At 34.9% G+C, this 21,187-nt stretch overlaps 1 protein-coding gene across 13 annotated transcripts in view; it reads right to left on the bottom strand.

Annotated features, from left to right (window-relative positions):
* The window catches only part of LOC128545958 (dynein axonemal heavy chain 6-like), a 193,990-nt gene that overhangs the window by 141,725 nt on the left and 31,078 nt on the right, over positions 1-21,187 (bottom strand). For 8 of the 13 annotated variants that reach the window (XM_053519282.1, XM_053519316.1, XM_053519280.1 and 5 more), the window contains 4 exons: positions 17,030-17,314; positions 15,895-16,150; positions 15,513-15,536; positions 7,642-7,816 (listed from right to left, as the gene is read on the bottom strand). In XM_053519282.1, coding sequence (XP_053375257.1) covers positions 7,642-7,816; positions 15,513-15,536; positions 15,895-16,150; positions 17,030-17,314 — 740 coding nt within the window. Of the gene's footprint in view, positions 1-4,667; positions 4,719-7,641; positions 7,817-15,512; positions 15,537-15,894; positions 16,151-17,029; positions 17,315-19,900; positions 19,922-21,187 lie in introns of all 13 variants that reach the window. The other 5 variants (XM_053519312.1, XM_053519331.1, XM_053519343.1 and 2 more) reach the window with 3 other exon arrangements.

The following is a 21,187-nucleotide window of genomic DNA, read 5'->3' as shown; positions in this document are numbered from 1 at the left end:
ACACTTGCAAGTCTTTAAAATTCAGAAAGCTTGTTTTACTTAATTTAAGTGGAAGACAAAAATTATTTTATCTGTTACAACAGCCACAGTAAATTTCAGTGACAGCAAGTAGAGACTAAACACGTCTGGTATAAAGTGGCCTAGTAGTGTAGTAGTTTTGGTGGTTTGGTTTGCTTGCATCTTCTGCTGTGTAACCTCTGCTTTTTATACATAATATTTACTTATTGTATCTTTCATCAATATCATCTTTAAGAGCTAACTTAACAGTTTATGCCAGCTCATAATAAACTGGGTTTTATCAGCAAAATAAAGTATTTAATAACTTTGAATAACAGTCACAGTGCAGAGGGCAAGATTTTTTTTTTTCAGTGATGAAAAACGGAAGATAATCTAGCAAAAAGTAATCTGAAAGTTTACCTCATTTAACTCTGTAATTTGCACCTTTTTATAATACACTTAGTTCAAGTACTGAAGTTGCTTCTGTAATTTGCACCTTTTTATACTACACTAAGTTCAAGTACTGAAGTTGCATCACTTTTTGTCAAAATATTGTCTCCAATAAAAAGTATTCTTTATTATTCTTTATACACTTATGAATTCTATTGAAGTTACAAAAGAAATGGACCATCTGTCTGAGATTTTGCCAACACTACCAGCTGCTTTATGCCAGACAGTCCCAAGCCTGTGTAAAGTGTGATGGGTCACCATTGAAATAAAAATGTAAAAAGAAATCTGCTGTTACAAACATTTATTTGTTCTGCAAACAACTAATGTTTTGAATAAAATTTAATGTCAAAGCACCTTTGATATTGTATTACCTTTCTATGGCAAACTTGTAAGTTGAATCTATTGAAAACAAAATGTGAGTAAGACAATCTTTAGGCAATTTAATACTTTTATTACTGTCACTTTTATGAAAGGAGTATTATGTACAATAGTATTATTTCCCGAAAAATATATAGTTTGAAAAGTGTCTAAAAAAACTGGACACAATCATCGTCCATCCACCCGTGTAGAAAGAGAGAAAAAAAACGTTAAAGATTATCGGTAAATCAGTGATAAACTAAGTAATGTTGACCTTGTTTTCATGATCAATTTACACCCCCTCTAAGAGCTAAAAGAAGTGTGTCAGTATCTTGACATCTGAAGCGGAGATCAAAGCGGTATTTTTGCTCGAGATTGTCATGGCATTACGTCATGTTTTCGCGCCATGTGACATATCACTGTCTGATCGTACGGCATCGGTTCTTAAAATTGTTGAGAAATAGAAATCAATAAAAAATTTCTTCTTTAATTTGTTATCAAAAGCGAATGTGCTATATCCCGTATAAAAGGTAAATGTCTCAAACGATAGTTACTATAGTGGATATCCTACCCCTGTGACCTATTTGCCCTCAAGGAATTTACATTATTGTTTGACAAGAAAAACTTTTAAATTGTTGGTCAAAAAATACATGTACAAAGATTCATTTAAAACTTATTAAAAACCGCAGTGACATCACATTGCTTTATTTTAAAATCGCATTTCTACTTATGTTCACGAGGTCACGTAACCTATTCTGCCGCACTAACAGAAATCTGTTTGCCAAAAATCGTCTTACTCCATGTATTGTAATCACAGCCGCTTTTTCATTATTTAAGATTTTTTATTCGTTTCTTGTACTTTCTGGTCAAAAGTCTGAATTTTAAGCCCATAGTATTCATCATTTATTTACTTTTAGAAAGAAATAAGTAACTAAGATCGCGCTGTTTGAATTTTTACAAATGATTATCTGAAAATTCGACCGTTTTTATAGAATTTTGTCTACATTTCTGTCGATATCTTATTAAAATCATTATAGAATTCAAAAAGTATTATTTCTCAAGGGGTGTTGAAAACTGGAAGCGAAAATATTAAAAAATGAATGCACTACGCGCGGTTTTTGTGTACGTGTCGATGTAAATTAGATGTTACGATAGGTCACACGTGCTTGTGGAATGGAAAATTACCGGCATGACGTTTTGATACCTTTACGATTCGCGGGTAAATTCCAGTCAATCCAGTTAGCGACTGAACCATCTCAAAGTTTGTTGACGTTTTGTAGATGTAATTTCTGAATTTTGGTAAAGTAAGGACGTAAAAAAACCACTCGCCCAATCGGTCGAGTACACAGCGAGGTCCACTCGTCCTACTCAGACTTAACTCGCCAATGCGAGCAGGCGAGTGGAATTTTACACCCTGTTAATGCCGATAAATGTACGACAAAACACGATATTTTGCACGCGTTAAACTCCCTTCCTGTGAAATTACGTCCAGGTGAAAATACACTAATTTTATTTTCTTTGGGGCTGTAAACAACCGACCGGCGGAAAAAATAAAATAAAATTCGGGAAAATGAATTTTAATTTTATTCCACTTTTGCAATATTTAGGACCTGCGCTCCCGTAAAACGAAAAATAAAAAAACTCTGGCCTCAACTTTTTTCAGTGCTTGACTCTGAATTTGAGCTTTGCCAGTAAAAATTTTTTATAAAACTTTAACCAAAACATTCTAAGTTAAAAAGGTGCATAACTCTGTAAAATTTCAAATCAGAGTTATAGGGATTGTTTCTCCTGGGGTAGACTTTGATAGTAAATAACTATTTTTAGTTTTGAGTCAAAAGCTTTGATAGTAACAGAGATATTTGACCTTACCAAAAACTTTACTAAAAACATTCTAACTTAAAAAGGGGCATACCTCTGTCAAAATTCAAATCAGAGTTATGGGGATTGTTTCTCCTTGGGTAGACTTCGATAGTAAATAACTATTGTAAGTTTCAAGTCAAAAGCTTTGATAGTAACAGAGATATTTGACCTTACCAAAAACTTTAACAAAAAAATTCTAAGTTAAGAAGGGGCATAACTCTGTCAAAATTCAAATTCAGAGTTATGGGTATTGTTTCTCCTGGTGCAGGCTTTGATAGTAAATAACTATTTTTAGTTTCAAGCTTTAACCAACGGTGGCGCCGGGCCGAGTGTAATAGCTCTAAAGTTACACTCGAAAAGTCAAGCTAAAAATCACATACTCCCAAAATTATTCAGTATGTCTATACAATACAATTATTTGGATTTCACAAGCAGCATATTGTCTCAGATATAAGTATAAAGTGATGGCATCAAATTTATATATAGCAAGAGATGGTGAGATAACTGAAATATTGTTGTAATATCACATATATAACAAGTGTTACATGTGAGAAATGTTTCACTTGCCATAAACAATACATGAGCACTCTGATACTACAGTCTGCCATGTGATAACTGGAACACATATCCATCAGTGTTCAGTGATACTCAAACTTCAAGACTTGTGGTATCAAATATTCAACGTTCATGATGCTACTTCGCACAGCTCTTCTTTGTAGAGGCAACTATATTCATGCAAAGTTTCATTAAATCTATACTGATTTTTTTCCAAAAAAGGGGTGAAAGAATTTATAGCATTCTAAAGTATTAGTCTAAATTTCAGGCTTAATTTGACAGTTGGTGAACAAGGGCCCAGTTGTCACATTTCACATATACGAAGCAATACTATACACTCAGTAAGTGACTTAATATCAACTACAAATCATGAATATCAAACTTATACCATTGGATACAATGTGGTAAATGACACTAATCAACTATACGTGAAAAGAACAGTATGTGATGTAATAGATGTATAACATAATGAAAACAGTAGAGTATCACACTTATACCACAGCCAGCAGTGTGATAATTGATACACACAACAAGATATGGAAGACCAGTATGTGATGTACTAAATGTGGACTATGCACCATAGAATATCACACTTATACCACAGCCAGCTGTGTGATAACTGATACACACAACAAGATATGGAAGAACAGTGTATGATGTACTACATGTGGACTACAGACCACAGAATTTCACACTTATACCATAGTCAGCAATGTGATAACTGATACACACAACAAGATATGGAAGAAACAGTATGTGATGTATAGAATGTGGACTACAGACCACAGAATTTCACACTTATACCATAGTCAGCAATGTGATAACTGATACACACAACAAGATATGGAAGAAACAGTGTATGATGTACTACATGTGGACTACAGACCACAGAATTTCACACTTATACCATAGTCAGCAATGTGATAACTGATACACACAACAAGATATGGAAGAAACAGTATGTGATGTATAGAATGTGGACTACAGACCACAGAATTTCACACTTATACCATAGTCAGCAATGTGATAACTGATACACACAACAAGATATGGAAGAAACAGTATGTGATGTATAGAATGTGGACTACAGACCACAGAATTTCACACTTATACCATAGTCAGCAATGTGATAACTGATACACACAACAAGATATGGAAGAAACAGTATGTGATGTATAGAATGTGGACTACAGACCACAGAATTTCACACTTATACCATAGTCAGCAATGTGATAACTGATACACACAACAAGATATGGAAGAAACAGTGTATGATGTACTACATGTGGACTACAGACCACAGAATTTCACACTTATACCATAGTCAGCAATGTGATAACTGATACACACAACAAGATATGGAAGAAACAGTATGTGATGTATAGAATGTGGACTACAGACCATAGAATATCACACTTATACCCCTGCCTGTCGTGTACTAACCCTACCTTTCACTCTCCTGCATCTCAAGAATGAGATTTTCTGTACTTGTAACTGAACTGCACATACACATTGGAACATTTGAAGAAACTCACAGATACATGAACTTTCACTCCACCAGATTTATATTAACCTTTAGCCTGCTAAATTGCTAAAATGGACTGGTCCATCATTCAATTTGGGCATTACCACTTATTATTCAAAGGTGTGTTCAATGAAAATTTACTGGCTGAATAGCAAACTGTGCAGACCATGATTGGCCTGCATGGATGTCTGGCTGACCTTAGTCTGCACTGGTCGCAAAGGCAGAATCACTTGCTGCCAGCAGGCTAAAGGTTAAAAATCCAAAAAGATTACACCATTTTATAATACCCTACATATCTTGTTACCATGTTAGATATTATCAACTTATCAACTTGTAACCATATCAAGGAACTTTAGTTATTGCTTGACTGGGCTATATAATATGTGGTGGTCCCTAACCCAGTTCCATTAATACAGGTTTTACAGTTTTATACCTGATCATGTGTGTGATAACCGACTCAGTGAAATAATTTGCCTTAATGCCATTCTTGGTGCTTGAAATGTTGAAAACAAATCATGCAAATATTCATAAAAAGACAAGATAAAAAAGAAGTTAAAGGTTTCTAAAAGATTGTTTTGCTACCTTCGTACAGATACTCCTAGCTAAAACATATTTCATTTCATTTTGAACAAGAACCATCAGAGGATAGTAATGCTCAACTATTTGAAAACCCCGTCATTTAAAAAAGTTTAAATAATGAAAATAACAAGAGCTGTCACTAATGGTGACAAATGCCCCCGCAGCACCTTGACCTTTGACCTGGTGACCTTGACCTTTGACCCCAAAGTCAATAAGGGTCGTGTACTCAATAAGTACTATTAGCATGTGAAGTTTAAAGGTCCTGGGTGCAGTGGGTTGCAAGTAAAGTGCCTTCATGCAAAAAGTTAACGTTGTGACGAACGAACCGAATGACAGTTGAAAACTAATATGCCCCCCTTCGGGGACATAAAAACATAAGTAGAAAAGAATTAACAATTCTGAGTCATAGCATCTTCCCCTCTAAAGATGCTAAATTTAGATAATAGATCACATAAAATAATACGCTTAGGCAAAAAAAGAAGCATAACTTTGTGAAAAAGCAAGAAAAAAGAGTTATGGGACATGTGCATTGCATGTCATATCATTACAACAAAAATGTGTTAATTTCCAATCATTTTCTTCTATTTGTTACTGAGATAACTTTGTAAACAAGAGCACCCCCTGCTGGTGCCATCACTCATCTATAAGTGTATGACATAAAGCAATATGTAAGAAAAGACCTATGGTCCTTGGACATCTTCCTGACCTACTGCTGATAAAGGTATAAAGTTTCTATTGTATTAAAAGAGTGGACTTAACCAGTAAATACCACGATTTTCTTAGTAAAAAGGGCCATAATTTGACACTATGCAAGAGAGTTATGGTTCTTGACCTACTTGATATACAAGTTTATACAGTTTCAATGCAATAGGTTTTACAGTACTGAAGAAAATTTGACAACAAGAGCTGTCTGATGACAGCGCGCTCGACTATTCGAAGAATTGATTGAAGAATGGGGTCAAAATATTTCCATGGATATTCAGACAAAAGAAATAAATAGATTAGACAAACAATGTTCCTGTATTACTTTGATTTCGATAAGTCTTGCACTAAATGGCAATATATGAGCCAATTTCAAAGTCCAAAAAGGGCCATAATTCAGCCAAAATAGTTATGTACTCTTGCCTACAGATGGAAATCATAATGATAAACAAGTGTTCAAAGTCTAAAAGCCATATGTCAAATAGTTTTGACAAAACGTGGACTTGTATGAAAACAGAACCAATTTCAAAGTCCAAAAAGGGCCATAATTCAGCCAAAATAGATGACAGAGTTATGTTCTCTTTCCTACAGATAGAGACTATTATACTAAACAAGTGATAAAAGTTTAAAAGCCATATGTCAAACACTTTACAAAAAATATGAACTGGTACGAAAACTTAACCAAGATTTCTAAGTCAAAAGGGGCCATAATTCAGCCAAAATCTTTGATAGAGTTATGTACTCTTGCCTATAACTGGACATGGTGATGGTAAACAGGTGTTGAAAGTTTCAAAGTTTATCTCAAAAGACTTTGTCAAAATATGGACTGGTACGAAATATTAACCCAGATTTCTAAGTCAAAAAGGGCCGTAATTCAGCCAAAATCCTTGATGGAGTTATGTGCTCTTGCGTATAATTGGACATGGTGATGGTAAACAAGTGTTGAAAGTTTCAAAGCTTTATCTCAAAAGACTTTGTCTAAATATGAACTGGTACGAAAAACTTCATCAAGATTTCTAAGTCGAAAGGGGCCATAAATCAGCCAAAATCCCTGATGGAGTTACGTACTCTTGCCTATAACTGGCCATGGTGATGGTAAACAAGTGTTGAAAGTTTCAAAGCTTTATCTTAAAAGACTTTGTCTAAATATGAACTGGTACGAAAAACTTAACCAAGATTTCTAAGTCGAAAGGGGCCATAATTCAGCCGAAATCCTTGATGGAGTTATGTGCTCTTGCCTATAACTGGCCATGATGATGGTAAACAAGTGTTGAAAGTTTCAAAGCTTTATCTCAAAAGACTTTGTCAAAATGTGGACTGGTACGAAAAACTTAACCAAGATGTGACGCCGACGCCGTGGTGAGTAGGATAGCTCTACTTATTCTTCGAATAGTCGAGCTAAAAACAAAAATGTAACTAATACATACATTATTCAAACAGTTAAGCTAAAAAATACAAAAAGATCTATCAAAATGTATAAACAAAACAGTTAAAGGAATCTGAAAAATGACAAAAAGGTAAGCTCTAAACTATCCTTTTCTAATAAAAAACTTAGTTTTGCTACTTTGTCATCCAAAATCTGAAACATGATATGGAACTGTAAAACAAAAATCTACCTGGCTGTTTTAGCGGGATGAGATTCCTGTATTGTACCCATCTCTTCTTTAATCTTTGGAGGTCGTTTCATCTGTCGTCGACGACCTTTTGACCTTGAAGTTCTTCCAGAGCTCCTGCTAGATGTCCTACTCTCAGCTCGGTCACCCGTAGTCTCTAGATGACCTTCCTCTTTATCTGATAAACATTGAAGGATGAATGCAATATACTGATCTCAGAGTAAATGATTGATATCATTAGTATTATCATAACGTCTTATTACAAAACTTCAAGTACAATTTTCTTATTGAAACTTAGTATTACTTCTTATCAAAGAATAAGTTAACTATGTTCTCTTAAAGAGAGGTGACTAACAACTTTAAGTAATATGTCTATGTGACCTCTTAATATATGACCAAGACTTTTGACTACCGAGTCTCAGAATCAAGAGGGGTCTAAACTATAGTAAACGTTCTTTTACCTTGACTTCTGACCTACTGAACTTGACATCATTTGAGGTCATACATTGCCCACTGGCAATGTGTCTGCCAAATCTTACAGCTGTAGATCCAAGAGATTCTCAAAATATTGAGAGGAAACAGCTTCTCAAATAACAGTAAGTGTGACCCTGACCTTTGAAAAAAAAGACCTCAAAATCATCAGCAGTCATCTACTGTGCTTGAGTAATGTGTCTGCCAAGTTTGAGCATAGTAAGCCAAGCATACTCAAGATATTCAACAGAAACAGCTTTTGTACTTACAAGACTTTGAACTTTAGCCCAGTGTCCACAAAATAAACAGAGATTATTCACTGCCCATGGGCAATGTATTGACAAATTAGCAGGTTGCAGGTAAAGGGGTTATCAAATAATTGATCCGAAATTACTTCTGTACTAAAAGTCACTGTAACCTTGACCTTCATCCAACTAACCTCAAAATCAGTAGGGGTCATTCACTGCCCATGGAAAATATATCTTACAAGTCAGGATCCTGAGCATAGGGGCTCTCAAGATATTCAGCAGAAACCAGATTTTGTGCTGACAATAAATGTGACCTTGACCTTTGTCCAACTGACCTCAAAATCAAAATGCTTCATTTATAACCAATTAGCAATGTGTCCAAAAGGTCCAGGCATTCCCATTATGTTGAGCAGAAACAATTTTTGTACAAACATTCACTGTGACCTTTACATTAGACCCCAAAATCAATATGGGTCACACACTGCCCATGCACAATGTGCTTATCAGGTTCACTTAGCAACTTTTGGTTACCTTACCACACATGAAACTAGATTTACTTACAGATGGATAGACAGAAACACACCTTCCACATATAAAAGATATCTAGATCTCAACTTTTATTTCAAACAAGTTAGAAAAAGTATAACAAATCATGAGCTGTTTGTAAAACAATATGCCCCCTACCCTTTCCCATATGGCCTGCCAGTCATATCTGATGATGAAGTTTGATGGCCTTAGCTGTAAGCATTCTTCAGCTATTGAGGCAAAAACCACTTTCAATTTCAAACTCACCGTAACTGTCCTACTGATCCCCCAAAAAAGGGATCAGGCAACCATTCTATAAAGTTTGACAATCCTATGCAAGAGCATTCTCCACTTGACCTTTGACCTACGGATCCCAAAAGCAGAATGGATCAAATAGTGACCAAACACAGTCATGAAGTTGAATACTGTAGGCTCAGTGTTCTCCAGTTATTGATCAGAAATTGTTTTCAGTCTCAAAGTCACTCTGATCTACGGCCCTCTAAAACAATTGGGATTACCTTCTGACCACTGGCAATCATCCCAGTATGAAGTTTTACCACTAACAGCCAAAGCATTCTCTAGTTATTGATCAGAAATTGTTTTCAGTCTCAAAGTCACTCTGATCTACTGCCCTCTAAAACAATTGGGACTAGAAATTGCTTTTGTGAAAAAGCATATGTCTCCCCCAATGCAAAGTCCTATAGGCAAGAAGTCAATAGGGGTCAGGAGCAAAAGTCAAAGAGACACTGATGGTCGGCTGCAATAGGGATCATCTACTTGGCATGTCCAGTCATCCCGCTAAATTTCAACACTATTGGCCTAGTGGTTCTCAAGTCACTGTTCAGGCTCCTGTGACCTTGACCTTTGATCAAGTGACCTCAAATAAATAGGGGTCATCTACTCTGCATGTCCAATCATCCTTTTAAGTTTCAACATTCTGGGTAAAGCGGTTCTCAAGTTATTCTCCAGAAATGATCTTACATGATCAGGCCGCTGTGACCTTGACCTTTAATAGACTGACCCCAAAATCAATAGGGATCATCTACTCTGCATGTTCAATCATCCTATGAAGTTTCAACATTCTGGGTCAAGTGGTTCTCAAGTTATTGATCGGAAATTGTTTTCCATGTTCAGGCTCCTGTGCCTTTGACCTTTAACGGAGTGACCCCAAAATCGATAGGGGTCATCTACTCTGCATGTTCTATCATCCTATGAAGTTTCAACATTCTGGATCAAGAGATTCTGAAGTTATTGATCAGAAATGGTTATCAATGTTCAGGCCCCTGTGACCTTGACCTTTAACGAAGTGACCCCAAAAACAATAGGGGTCATTTATTCTGCATGAACAATCATCCTATGAAGTTTCAAAATTCTGGGTCGAGTGGTTCTCAAGTTACTGACCAGAAATGGTTTTCAATGTTCAGGCCCCTGTGACCTTGACCTTTAACGGAGTGACTCCAAAATCAATAGGGGTCATCTACTTTGCATGTACAATCATCCTATGAAGTTTCAACATTCTGGGTCAAGTGGTACTCAAGTTATTGATCGGAAATGGTTTTCAATGTTCAGGCCCGTGACCTTGACCTTTGACGGAGTGACCCAAAAACAATAGGGGTCATTTACACTACATGACCAATCATCCTATGAAGTTTCAACATTCTGGGTCAAGTGATTCTCTAGTTATTGATCGGAAATGGTTTTCAATGTTCAGGCCCCTGTGACCTTGACCTTTGACAGAGTGTCCCCAAAAACAATAGGGGTCGTCTACTCCAGCAGCCCTACAAACCTATGAAGTTTGAAGGTTCTAGGTCAAATGGTTCTCCAGTTATTGCTCGGAAATGAAGTGTGACGTACGGAAGGACAGGGCAAAAACAGTATGTCTCCCCCAGAGGGGGGGAGACATAAATTACCTTCTGACCACTGGCAATCATCCCAGTATGAAGTTTTACCACTAACAGCCAAAGCATTCGCTAGTTATTGATCAGAAATTGTTTTCAGTCTCAAAGTCACTCTGACATACGGCCCTCTAAAACAAATGGGATTACCGCCTGACCACTGGCAATCATCCCAGTTTGAAGTTTTACAACTAACAGCCAAAGCATTCTCCAATTATTGATCAGTAAACAAAGTGTCTACTGACCAATGATCAACATAAGCAAAACAATACACCCCTCTTACTGGGTAGAGGGAAGGGGTCTGGGGGCACAAAAACAAAATTAACCAATGAAGACAATAACAGAACACAGATAAACTAAATACAGGCAACTTTAGACTGACTGATGAGATTTTCTCAACAATGTCTACAAACTACTCTTCCTGGAACTATGTAAGATCTAATATGAAAGTGGATTTTAACAAGAGCACCGCCTTGCGGGTGCTGACGCTCATCTGATTTTTTTTGTATAATAGAAATATTGTTCTACCCATGATTTTCTAAGTCTAAAAAGGGCCATCATTCTTGCAAAAAGCAGGATAGAGTTATGTATCTTGATGTACAGTGTCCACTTATGATTGTGAAAAACTGTTGCAAGTTTTAAAGCAATAGCTTTGATAGTTTATGAGAAAAGTTGCCTTAAACATAATACTCAACCAAGAAAATGATTTTCTAAGTCCAAAAGGGGCAATAATTATTGCAAAAAGGAGGATGGAGTTATGTTGCTTGCTGTACAGGGTCAGCTTATGATGGTGAACAAGTGTTGCAAGTTTCAAAGCAATAGCTTTGATAGTTTAAGAGAAAAAGTTGACCTAAACATAAAACTTAACCAAGAAATCTGATATTTTCTAAGTCCAAAAGGGGCAATAATTCTTGCAAAAAGCAAGATGGAGTTATGTTTCTTGATGTACAGGGTCTGCTTATGATGGTGAACAAGTATTCCAAGTTTCAAAGCAATAGCTTTGATAGTTTAGGAGAAAAGTTGACCTAAACATAAAACTTAACCAAGAAATCTGATATTTTCTAAGTACAAAAGGGGCCATAAATCTTGCAAAAAGCAAGATGGAGTTATGTTTCTTGCTATACAGGGTCAGCTTATGATGGTGAACAAGTCTTCCAAGTTTCAAAGCAATAGCTTTGATAGTTTAGGAGAAAAGCTGACCTAAACATAAAACTTAACCAGGCAACGCCGACGCAGACGCCGACGCCGACGCCGACAACCGCTCAAGTGATGACAATAACTCATCATTTTTTTTCAAAAAATCAGATGAGCTAAAAATGTAAGTAAATATACTGTTTTCATATTTGATTCTGTCGCTTAAACTAAGAGAAAACAAACAGACACATATAACTTAAATTGTTGGGGCTATAATTAATTTGTCTTGTATCTAAAATGTTTTCCAGTATCTGTCAGACTGGATAAGTTTATAGAAAATACAACACACAAATAAAACATGTATAGGTAAAAATAAGTATTCTATAAATACATAAAGGAAGTACTGAACGAAAGTAGAAGTGACTAAAACACATCTAGAGGATTTTCATCTCTATACAGGAGGAAAATATTATACACCTTTTCTTCTTTTTCTCCTTAGCAGATATGCATCTTTGTCTACAATAAGCCATTATAAGCTCTTGTTAATAAATAGTTCTGACACATGCATTTAAAGAAGCATTTACAGTAACATCTCAATAAGCAAGCACCATGCCTCTTTTAAATCATTAGCATTTCCTTTATACAGTTGCCCCACTTACAACAGTGTGTATTTTTTACAGTAATTGTTTGTGTGTTCTAATATTATCTGCATCCTAAGCCCCAATAACCCTCATCATAGTATAGAAGGTTACCACTTTTTTTGTTTTATTCGTTCTTGTTTGATTACGCTGCACTTCGTAGTTATGGCCGTTTCCGGCCAAACTTAAATCAATCATAAGCCCAGCGAAATTTTAATTTTGAGACCTGTTATCAAATACAGATTGATGCATGGATGTGTTCTAAGTTGCATGTAATATACTATATATAAGAAGGGGGCCTTATAATTTAAATCCCAGATGTTATTTTTAGAACATGTCTGGGTACTGGTGGAGGTATCATAATTTTGTTTTTGTAATGTATTAGCTGTTACTTTTCAGTCAAATTTGTCAAAAGTTATAAAATGTTAAATAAAATTAAATATTACAAAATGTTTTGATGTTGTTTACTGAAGATATTAATTACAAAAATCATCCAAAAAAGGAGGTTACCACTCTGCTTCAATAACATTTAAACTGTTTGAGTAAAAGCTCTGTCTCATCCAAAATGACTTTTGCACGTTACATAATTATATCAGGGCCAATAACTATCTCAGCCTGATTGACACCTATATTTTATAGTAGGCCCAATAACAATCTCAACTAGAATGACACTTCCATTTTACAAATATAGGAGCCAATAGCTAATCTCGACATCTTCATTTAACATTCATTAGGGCCAGTAATTATCTCTGCCAGAATAACACTTGCATTTTACATACGTACGGACCAAAAACCAATTTAGCCAGAATGTCACCTGGTTTTTTTTACAATACATTTTTTTTGGGCCAATACTTCCTCAGCCAAAATGACACCTGTATGTTACATACATCAAGACCAATAATCACCCCAGCCAGAATGACACCTGCATTTTACATACGTAAGGACCAAAAACCGTTTTAGAAAGAATGTCACCAGTTTTTTTTACAATACATATGGGCCAATACTACCTTAGACAAAATGACACCTGCATTTTACATACAATAGCGCTAATACATATCTCAGCCAGAATGAAATCTGTATTTTACATACATAAGGGCCAATAACAGCATTATATCTAGTTCTGCAAAACCAAATGTGGCACTCTTCACAGTATGAATCATTTAGCTCTCTCTATCTTATAATATTGGAAGCTGGTAGATGTATACCTTCCAGTGCAAGCCAAAGTGTATCAATGCTAAGGAAGCTGAAGATGCAATCATCCCTAGTTAATGTACATTAGTAAGATTACATGTGGTCTATGTAACTGAATATTGAATATATATATGATTATGATACTACATGGTTATACTTTCTGATACTATGAACCATAGCATACTGTAAATATGTGTCTTGCACAGAAAAAAAATACACGCAGCAACATAAAACAGTCAAATGAAATTGTATTTATATACTCAGAGTACAAAACACTATGCTGATCTCAAAAAATGCTCGAGTATCCTTGTATTATCCTCTGCATTAAATTTCAGTTGATATACTGCTGATTTCAAACTAATCTAAATGACTTGATTTTTGAGTTATCCCATTTTCTCTATTTCAATGTTGCTGTAAATATATCTTACTGCACATTATTTCACTATTCTGGCACTAGCCAATCAAACACATGCTACTATAAACATGAACATATAACAAGAGCTGTCAGATGACAGCACGCTCGACTATTCAAAGAATCGATTGAAGAATGGGGTCAAAATATTACCACAGATTTTCAGACAAAAGAAAAAAAATAGATTAGACAAACCATGTTCCTGTATTTGGGGATTTCAATAAGTCTTGCACTAAATGGCAATGTGTGACCATGATGGTAATGAAGTGGTCAACGATTCAACGTCAAACATTTTAAACAAAATATGGAGTGGTATGAAAAATTTAACTGATTTCCAAGTCCAAAAAGGGCCATAATTCAGCCAAAATAGATGACAGAGTTATGTACTTTTGCCTACAGATAGAGACTATAATACTGAACAAGTGACAAAAGTTTCAAAGCCATAAGTCAAACACTTTACACAAAATATGAACTGGTACGAAAAACTTAACCAAGATTTTTAAGTCAAAGGGGGCCATAATTCAGCCAAAATCCTTGATGGAGTTATGTACTCTTGCCTACAACTGAACATGGTGATGGATAACAAGTGTTGAAAGTTTCAAAGCTTTATCTCAAAAGACTTTGTCAAAATATGAACTGGTACGAAAAACATAACCAAGATTTCTAAGTCCAAAAAGGGCCATAATTCAGCCAAAATCCTTGATGGAGATATGTTCTCTTGCCTATAAATGGACATGGTGATGGTAAACAAGTGTTGAAAGTTTCAAAGCTTTACCTCAAAAGACTTTGTCAAAATATGAACTGGTACAAAAATCTAACCATGATTTCTAAGTCAAAAGGGGCCATAATTCAACCAAAATCTTTGATGGAGTTATGTACTCTTGCCTATAACTGGACATGGTGATGGTAAACAAGTGTTGAAAGTTTCAAAGCCTTATCTCAAAAGACTTTGTCAAAATGTGGACTGATACGAAAAACTTAACCCAAGGTGTGACGCTGACGCCGTGGTGAGTAGGATAGCTCTACTTATTCTTGGAATAGTTGAGCTAAAAATGTCAAAATGTTGTGAAAACCAAATATCAGATTTTACATAAACTTTTTAACCTTTAGCCTGCTAAATTTCTAAAATGGACTGGTCCATCATTCAATTTTGGCAATACCATTTATCATTCGAAGGGGAGTTCACTGAAAATTTACTGACTGAATAGCGAATAGTGCAGACCATGATTAGCCTGCACTGATGTTTCCATTTTAGAAATTTTTTCCAACATTTTCATGTTGACAGTAAATAAACCATAATATATATAATCATATACATGTAGTTGTATGTGTTTATAGATATAGTTGGTGGATTTAATACCTTCTTTTGGTGCTGTAACCTTATCTGAAAACAACAACACCCAAAACACATATAACTTCTATCATTATAACCACATAAGACAAAAAAATATAAAACATGATACAAAACATGAGACAGCAGAAAAAACCTTTCACCTGAAAATGAATCCCACACACCTATTCAGATGAAGGTAGATAAGAGCTAGAAAATACTGAGTTATAAAGCAAAAAAAAAGCACTACTTTTCTGCTCATGTTACTGAATTTCACCACCCACCTGTGGTTTCAGTTCCAAGTCATAACACATCTCAGATATTGTTTGAAATGCTTCTGCTATGCAGCATATTGTTTTAAAAAAATCCTAAGCTTGACGGTTCTATAAAGTGTGAAATATCAAAATCATACCTGGGTTACCAAATCCACCATGCTTGCTCATAAAATCTATGAACGCTGACAGTATATGACACAAACAGGAGACAAGGTTCATATCTGGGGCCGGAACACACTGATACTTGTGATGTGTCTGAAAGAACTTCAGGCCCTTGTCTATACTGTAATCAAACAGAGCCTGTAGATGGCGCTTCCCACTTTCCGGCATTTCTCGAGGTAGTCGCTGAAGCCAGGTCTTCACAAAAGGTTTCCAACCAAGGTCTACTGGGTCCTGTTACAATACAAGTTCATTTTACTTATATCATTTATAGACTAATGTTATTTAGCCCTTAGCCTGCTAAATTTCTAAAATGCAATGGTCCATCATTCAATTTGGACAGTACCATTTATTATTCAAAGGGGTGTTCAATGAAAATTTACTGACTGAATAGCTGTATGGATGTGCAGTCTGATCTTAGTCTGCACAGGTCGTAAGGCAGAATCACTTGCTGCTAGCTGGCGAAAGGTTAGGACATACCATTCTATAAATAGTAATGATATTGTACAGGACAGAATCCTGTAATCAAAAACTAGTAACAGAATCTTGTACAAAAACAAGTTACTGGCATGCACAAGTTTTCATTAACTGGAAGTGATTTTTATGTAAAGATGTACAACTCAACAACTCATTATATAGCGATAATGTGCTTGGCACTCTAAACCTAAACTTGCAATTGGGCCATGTCCCCATGCCAATATAGGTTTAGTCATGGCAACAGTCACCTAGGGTGTGTCACTGCTGTTTAATTAGTGTATAATCATATCACAAAAACATACATTTTCAAAAATATTTTAACCTTCTCTATATGCTAACAAATATTTTTTTGAACATTCTTGAGAATAAATTTCTTCTTAACATTCCACCTGTTACAAATATTACATTGAAAACAGCACATTTCAATGCCTTCTACTGCTTTGCTCAAAGGCCAGGTCTGGCTACTATACTTTTTGGAACAGTAAATATTGTAAGGTGCAAACGTTCACAGAAAAAGCATAATTAAAGCTCTTTTTCCAAGTGATTCAACCTACTAATGCTCATGAACTTTACACCATTTTTGCATGTAACTGACAACCAGAAACTCTTTTTCGTCAGAAGTAAGAGTGGACTTACCATATACACCATGGCACATCTACTGATGGTTGCCGGGCTAGCCTGTGACAGATTGTCCACCTCAAAGATGAGTCTCATGCCTGGAGCCAGACTGATTCTCTCCCCGCTAGCAAGACACAGCACCTTAGAGTCATCTAGCACTGTATTCAGGTTCTCCACCCACAGGGTATCAACCGGTCCGTCAAGTACAAGCCAGCGCCAGTCAGTGAGAACCCCACCACTGTGGTCTTTCTCAAGGTTACCCTCAGCATCCATCGCTACTTCATTTGTCATACCAGTGTTAGGCTGCATCAGAGAAAAACATCTCATAATTTCTATACAAGCTGTTTCATACAATGACATAAAGACTGAGGGGTTCACATTTTCAGCATATGAAAACCCACCAGTTAGATATACTGTTACTGATGATAAACCTGGACAGAAAATGAGGTTTTTTACCTGTAACTTTTTTACTTCTGCAAATTGTTATCAATGGTTGGTATCAAAATAAAGCTTAACATTTGCTGAAAACTTTACATAATTCAAATTTATATTTAATAAGCAAACTCACATGAAGTGAGGTCCTGAAAGACGTATGTAAAATGGGGACTGTACGAACGTTGACTGATGATAAATTCGACCACTTTGTCATTTACAAAATTTTCCTCATAGTATTATACTGAAACTTTCCCAAAAATGCTGCAACAGTCATTCCTGATCAAATAATGAAAAGTGACTCAATATCAGGCCTTTATGTGTGACAGTGAGCATGCATAAAATAACACCCTCTTCCCCAGTAATTCTGGATGAATATTTTGTTATACAAATAAATGTAAGTCATTTATTTATACAGAATATTTACCAATTTTGTTTTTGTTTACACCAGTTGGTGTTGTGAGTGGTTGCTATTAGATGGTGTGTTCAATTATATAAATTACCGATTGCAATCGAATAATTTGAAGGTGGCCAACTTTATCATCTGTCCGGATTTATCATCAGTACCAGTAATTATCACAAATAATTGAACTGCTGCTGTTTTGTTTGTTTTTGTGCCTTAAGAAATCACAAAAGACTAGAAATGTAATAAGTTACAGTGAATTGTTTACATTATAGCACCATTTTTGCAAATTACAGCAATCCAAAAATGGACGTACTTAACACTACAGACAATTCTAATTGTGTTATACATCACAAATATCATACTGAACCACAATTTCTGCAGTCATGTTGATATTGAAGAAAGAAATTGTAAAAATTGCAGTAGAAATGGAAAAGTGCTTGACCTACATGACAAAAAATATCACTGCACACAAGAGAGAATCATAGATTTTAAGAAAATATTTGCATATTTTTTTATTTTTTTTTATCTGATTAAAGGATCTGATCATCACAGAGCTGTAGACCTTTCATTGTTGTGTAGGTCCACCTTATTGTCTAGGTAAAAATTTAGACTATCAGAGACACAATTACCTTCATTTGAAACATAACACATTATTTTGTTGACTTTAGTTCCATGCACATTTAGCCTATTTTCATGCATAATTGTATATCTAAGTCTATATTATTATCAAAACATATACTAAATATATGTTGTGGTAAACTTTCATACGCTTTCATTTAACTGACTAAATCATGATACCAGACATGCAATAGTACCTAACATGCAATCATTAACTATGTGGACTTCTTTGTCCCGTGACCATATATTATGTTAAATGTCATCAACTGCGGTAAAATACAAATTTTCCTTTAAGGTTACTCATAAATCTGCTTCTTGGAAATACAAGTGTTTGTATTTCATGAAACAGTACTTGCGATGCCAGCAGGGTCTAAACTTTTTAATCTCTGGGCTGAGTGGCCAAAATGTTACTCCATACACACTTACTTAAACAGGTCCTAATTTTGCAATAAGTATAATGACCATCAATGATTTCAATGTGCACCATAAAACTTTGTATGTTTTTGAAAGAAAAATATAAGCTATCCTCAAAACATTTCTTTGCTGTGCTCCAATCCTGAATTTTGTAAAAATCATGTGCATGTAGGACAATGATTTTGTTTTTACTTTCCAATACAGTAACAACTAGCACTTAAGAAATCCTTACGAAAGCAATTTTACACTGTCTTATGCCATATGAAGTTAACTTCAATTAACTGAGTACATTTTAAAATCACAGAATGATTGTCTGCAATGGTAAAAAAATACTTTAGAAGCTGTCAGAGCACAACGGACAATTTTTGAGGACAGCTTTACAGAAAATATTGATTTAAATCACACACAGAGTAAATATGGAAAGATTTAACTTGTAGTAGTTCTGCCATGCAGTTATTGATCTGGAATAAGTTATATATTTTCAAGTAATGAAAATGACTAGCATATGAAATTATGTATTCAAGGCAGGACAATCAAAAATTTTCCAAAATATAGTTTTGTTTCTTACAAAGCTTTTTACTATTTTACTTATAAATTACACATATGATACTTTAATCTGTCCTACCTTGCTTACAGACTTGAACATGTACATATTAAATATTTATAGAATTAAAGTTATATAGTAATTTCAATTTTATTGTAAGAATTTTCTACCATTCCCATTATACATTTTTTTCACTGAAACACCATTCCTTCTCTCAGAAAATACAAAATACTTTGTTTTGAGAGAGATGTTTATTCCCTATTTAAAGACACTCTTTTATCAATCTTTTAGCTAACTATGACTATTTGTAAATTTATGTTGAAATGATTCTTTTCAAAACACACTTTTTACCCCTTCCCCCCACTCTGATCTCAAGTTTCAAGTTTTCATGTGGTAGAAAATATTTACAATGTAACAAAGTTTGTCAATATATATTGTCTAGAAGTAAGCAGGTTGAAGCATTCTCCATACTTACAAAGAAAGCTCTCCATAAATTCTGTATTTACGGCAAAATATTTACATTTGCAAAGAATATAACCACACAAACACAAAAAAAACATGCTGATTACATAATAAAAGAAAATTTCTGTTCCACATCATTCCACATCTATCATAAACAACGCTGTGACATTAGATATATAAAACTATTTGTTTGCCCTAAAATTTGTTGAAAGGGACTTCGAAAGACTGCAATAATTCCATCTTCTAATGCAAACCAACAATTATGCTTTCGTTCGTTTAGGCTGGATATTACCCTATAAATATTTTCAAAATTGATTCAAATATTTGGTAATCATCTTTCTAAATTGAAAAAGATTAAAGAGTTTTAAAAGTTGCATTGATACTGTTCTATATGTATTTCAGATACAGAGTATGGACATATGTATTCCATACTGAAAGTAAAGCAAAATGACACATGTAATAAAACCAAAATAATTTAAAATATAAAGGTCATAGCCCACATAATACAACAATAAGTGAAAAATATCCCAACAACCCTTTTAATATGTCATTTTAAATCAAAGTGCAACTTAACTACATGTATACATTCTAGAAAGTTCAAATAAGTCATTGGTTTACCATTCATAGGCATATTTTATTCCTTGACCTGTAGAATCTTTGTAATATCTCGCTGTTTATTTGAAGCATTCTATTTAAAACACTACAACAATTATCAACATGAGGGCCAAGATGGCCCTAGGTCGCTCACCTGTGTAACATACCATAACAGTATAAACATGTTTTACCTAGTGACTTCATAGAGACAAATATTCTGACCAATTTTCATTAAGATTGAACCAAAAAATGTGGCCTCGTGAGTATAAACAAGCACTTTCTTTGATTTGACCTAGTTACCTAGTTTTTTACCCCACATGACCCAGATTTGAACTTGTCCAAAATTTCATAAAAACGAACATTCTGACAAAGTTTTGGGAAGATTGGAGCAAAAAAGTGGCCTCAAGAGTGTATACAAGCTTTTCCTATGATTTGACCTAGTGATTAGCTTTTGACCCCATGTGACCCAGATTTGAAATCATCCAAGACTTCATGATAATAAACATTCTGACCAAATTTTATGAAGATAGAATTAAAAATGTGGGTGTAAACAAGCTTATTCTATGATTTGACCTGGTGACCTAGTTTTTGACCCCACATGACCTAGATAAAAATTCATGTGATATTTCATGCAGACAAAAATTCTGACCAAGTTTCATGCACATCAAATGAACAAGAGTGTTAACAAGCTTTTCCTTTGATTTGA

Source organism: Mercenaria mercenaria, chromosome 1 (genome assembly GCF_021730395.1).
Source record: "Mercenaria mercenaria strain notata chromosome 1, MADL_Memer_1, whole genome shotgun sequence".
Taxonomy (NCBI): Eukaryota; Metazoa; Mollusca; class Bivalvia; order Venerida; family Veneridae; genus Mercenaria; species Mercenaria mercenaria.
Note: the sequence above shows the minus strand (reverse complement) of the source record. Positions and strands in the feature narration are given on the sequence as shown.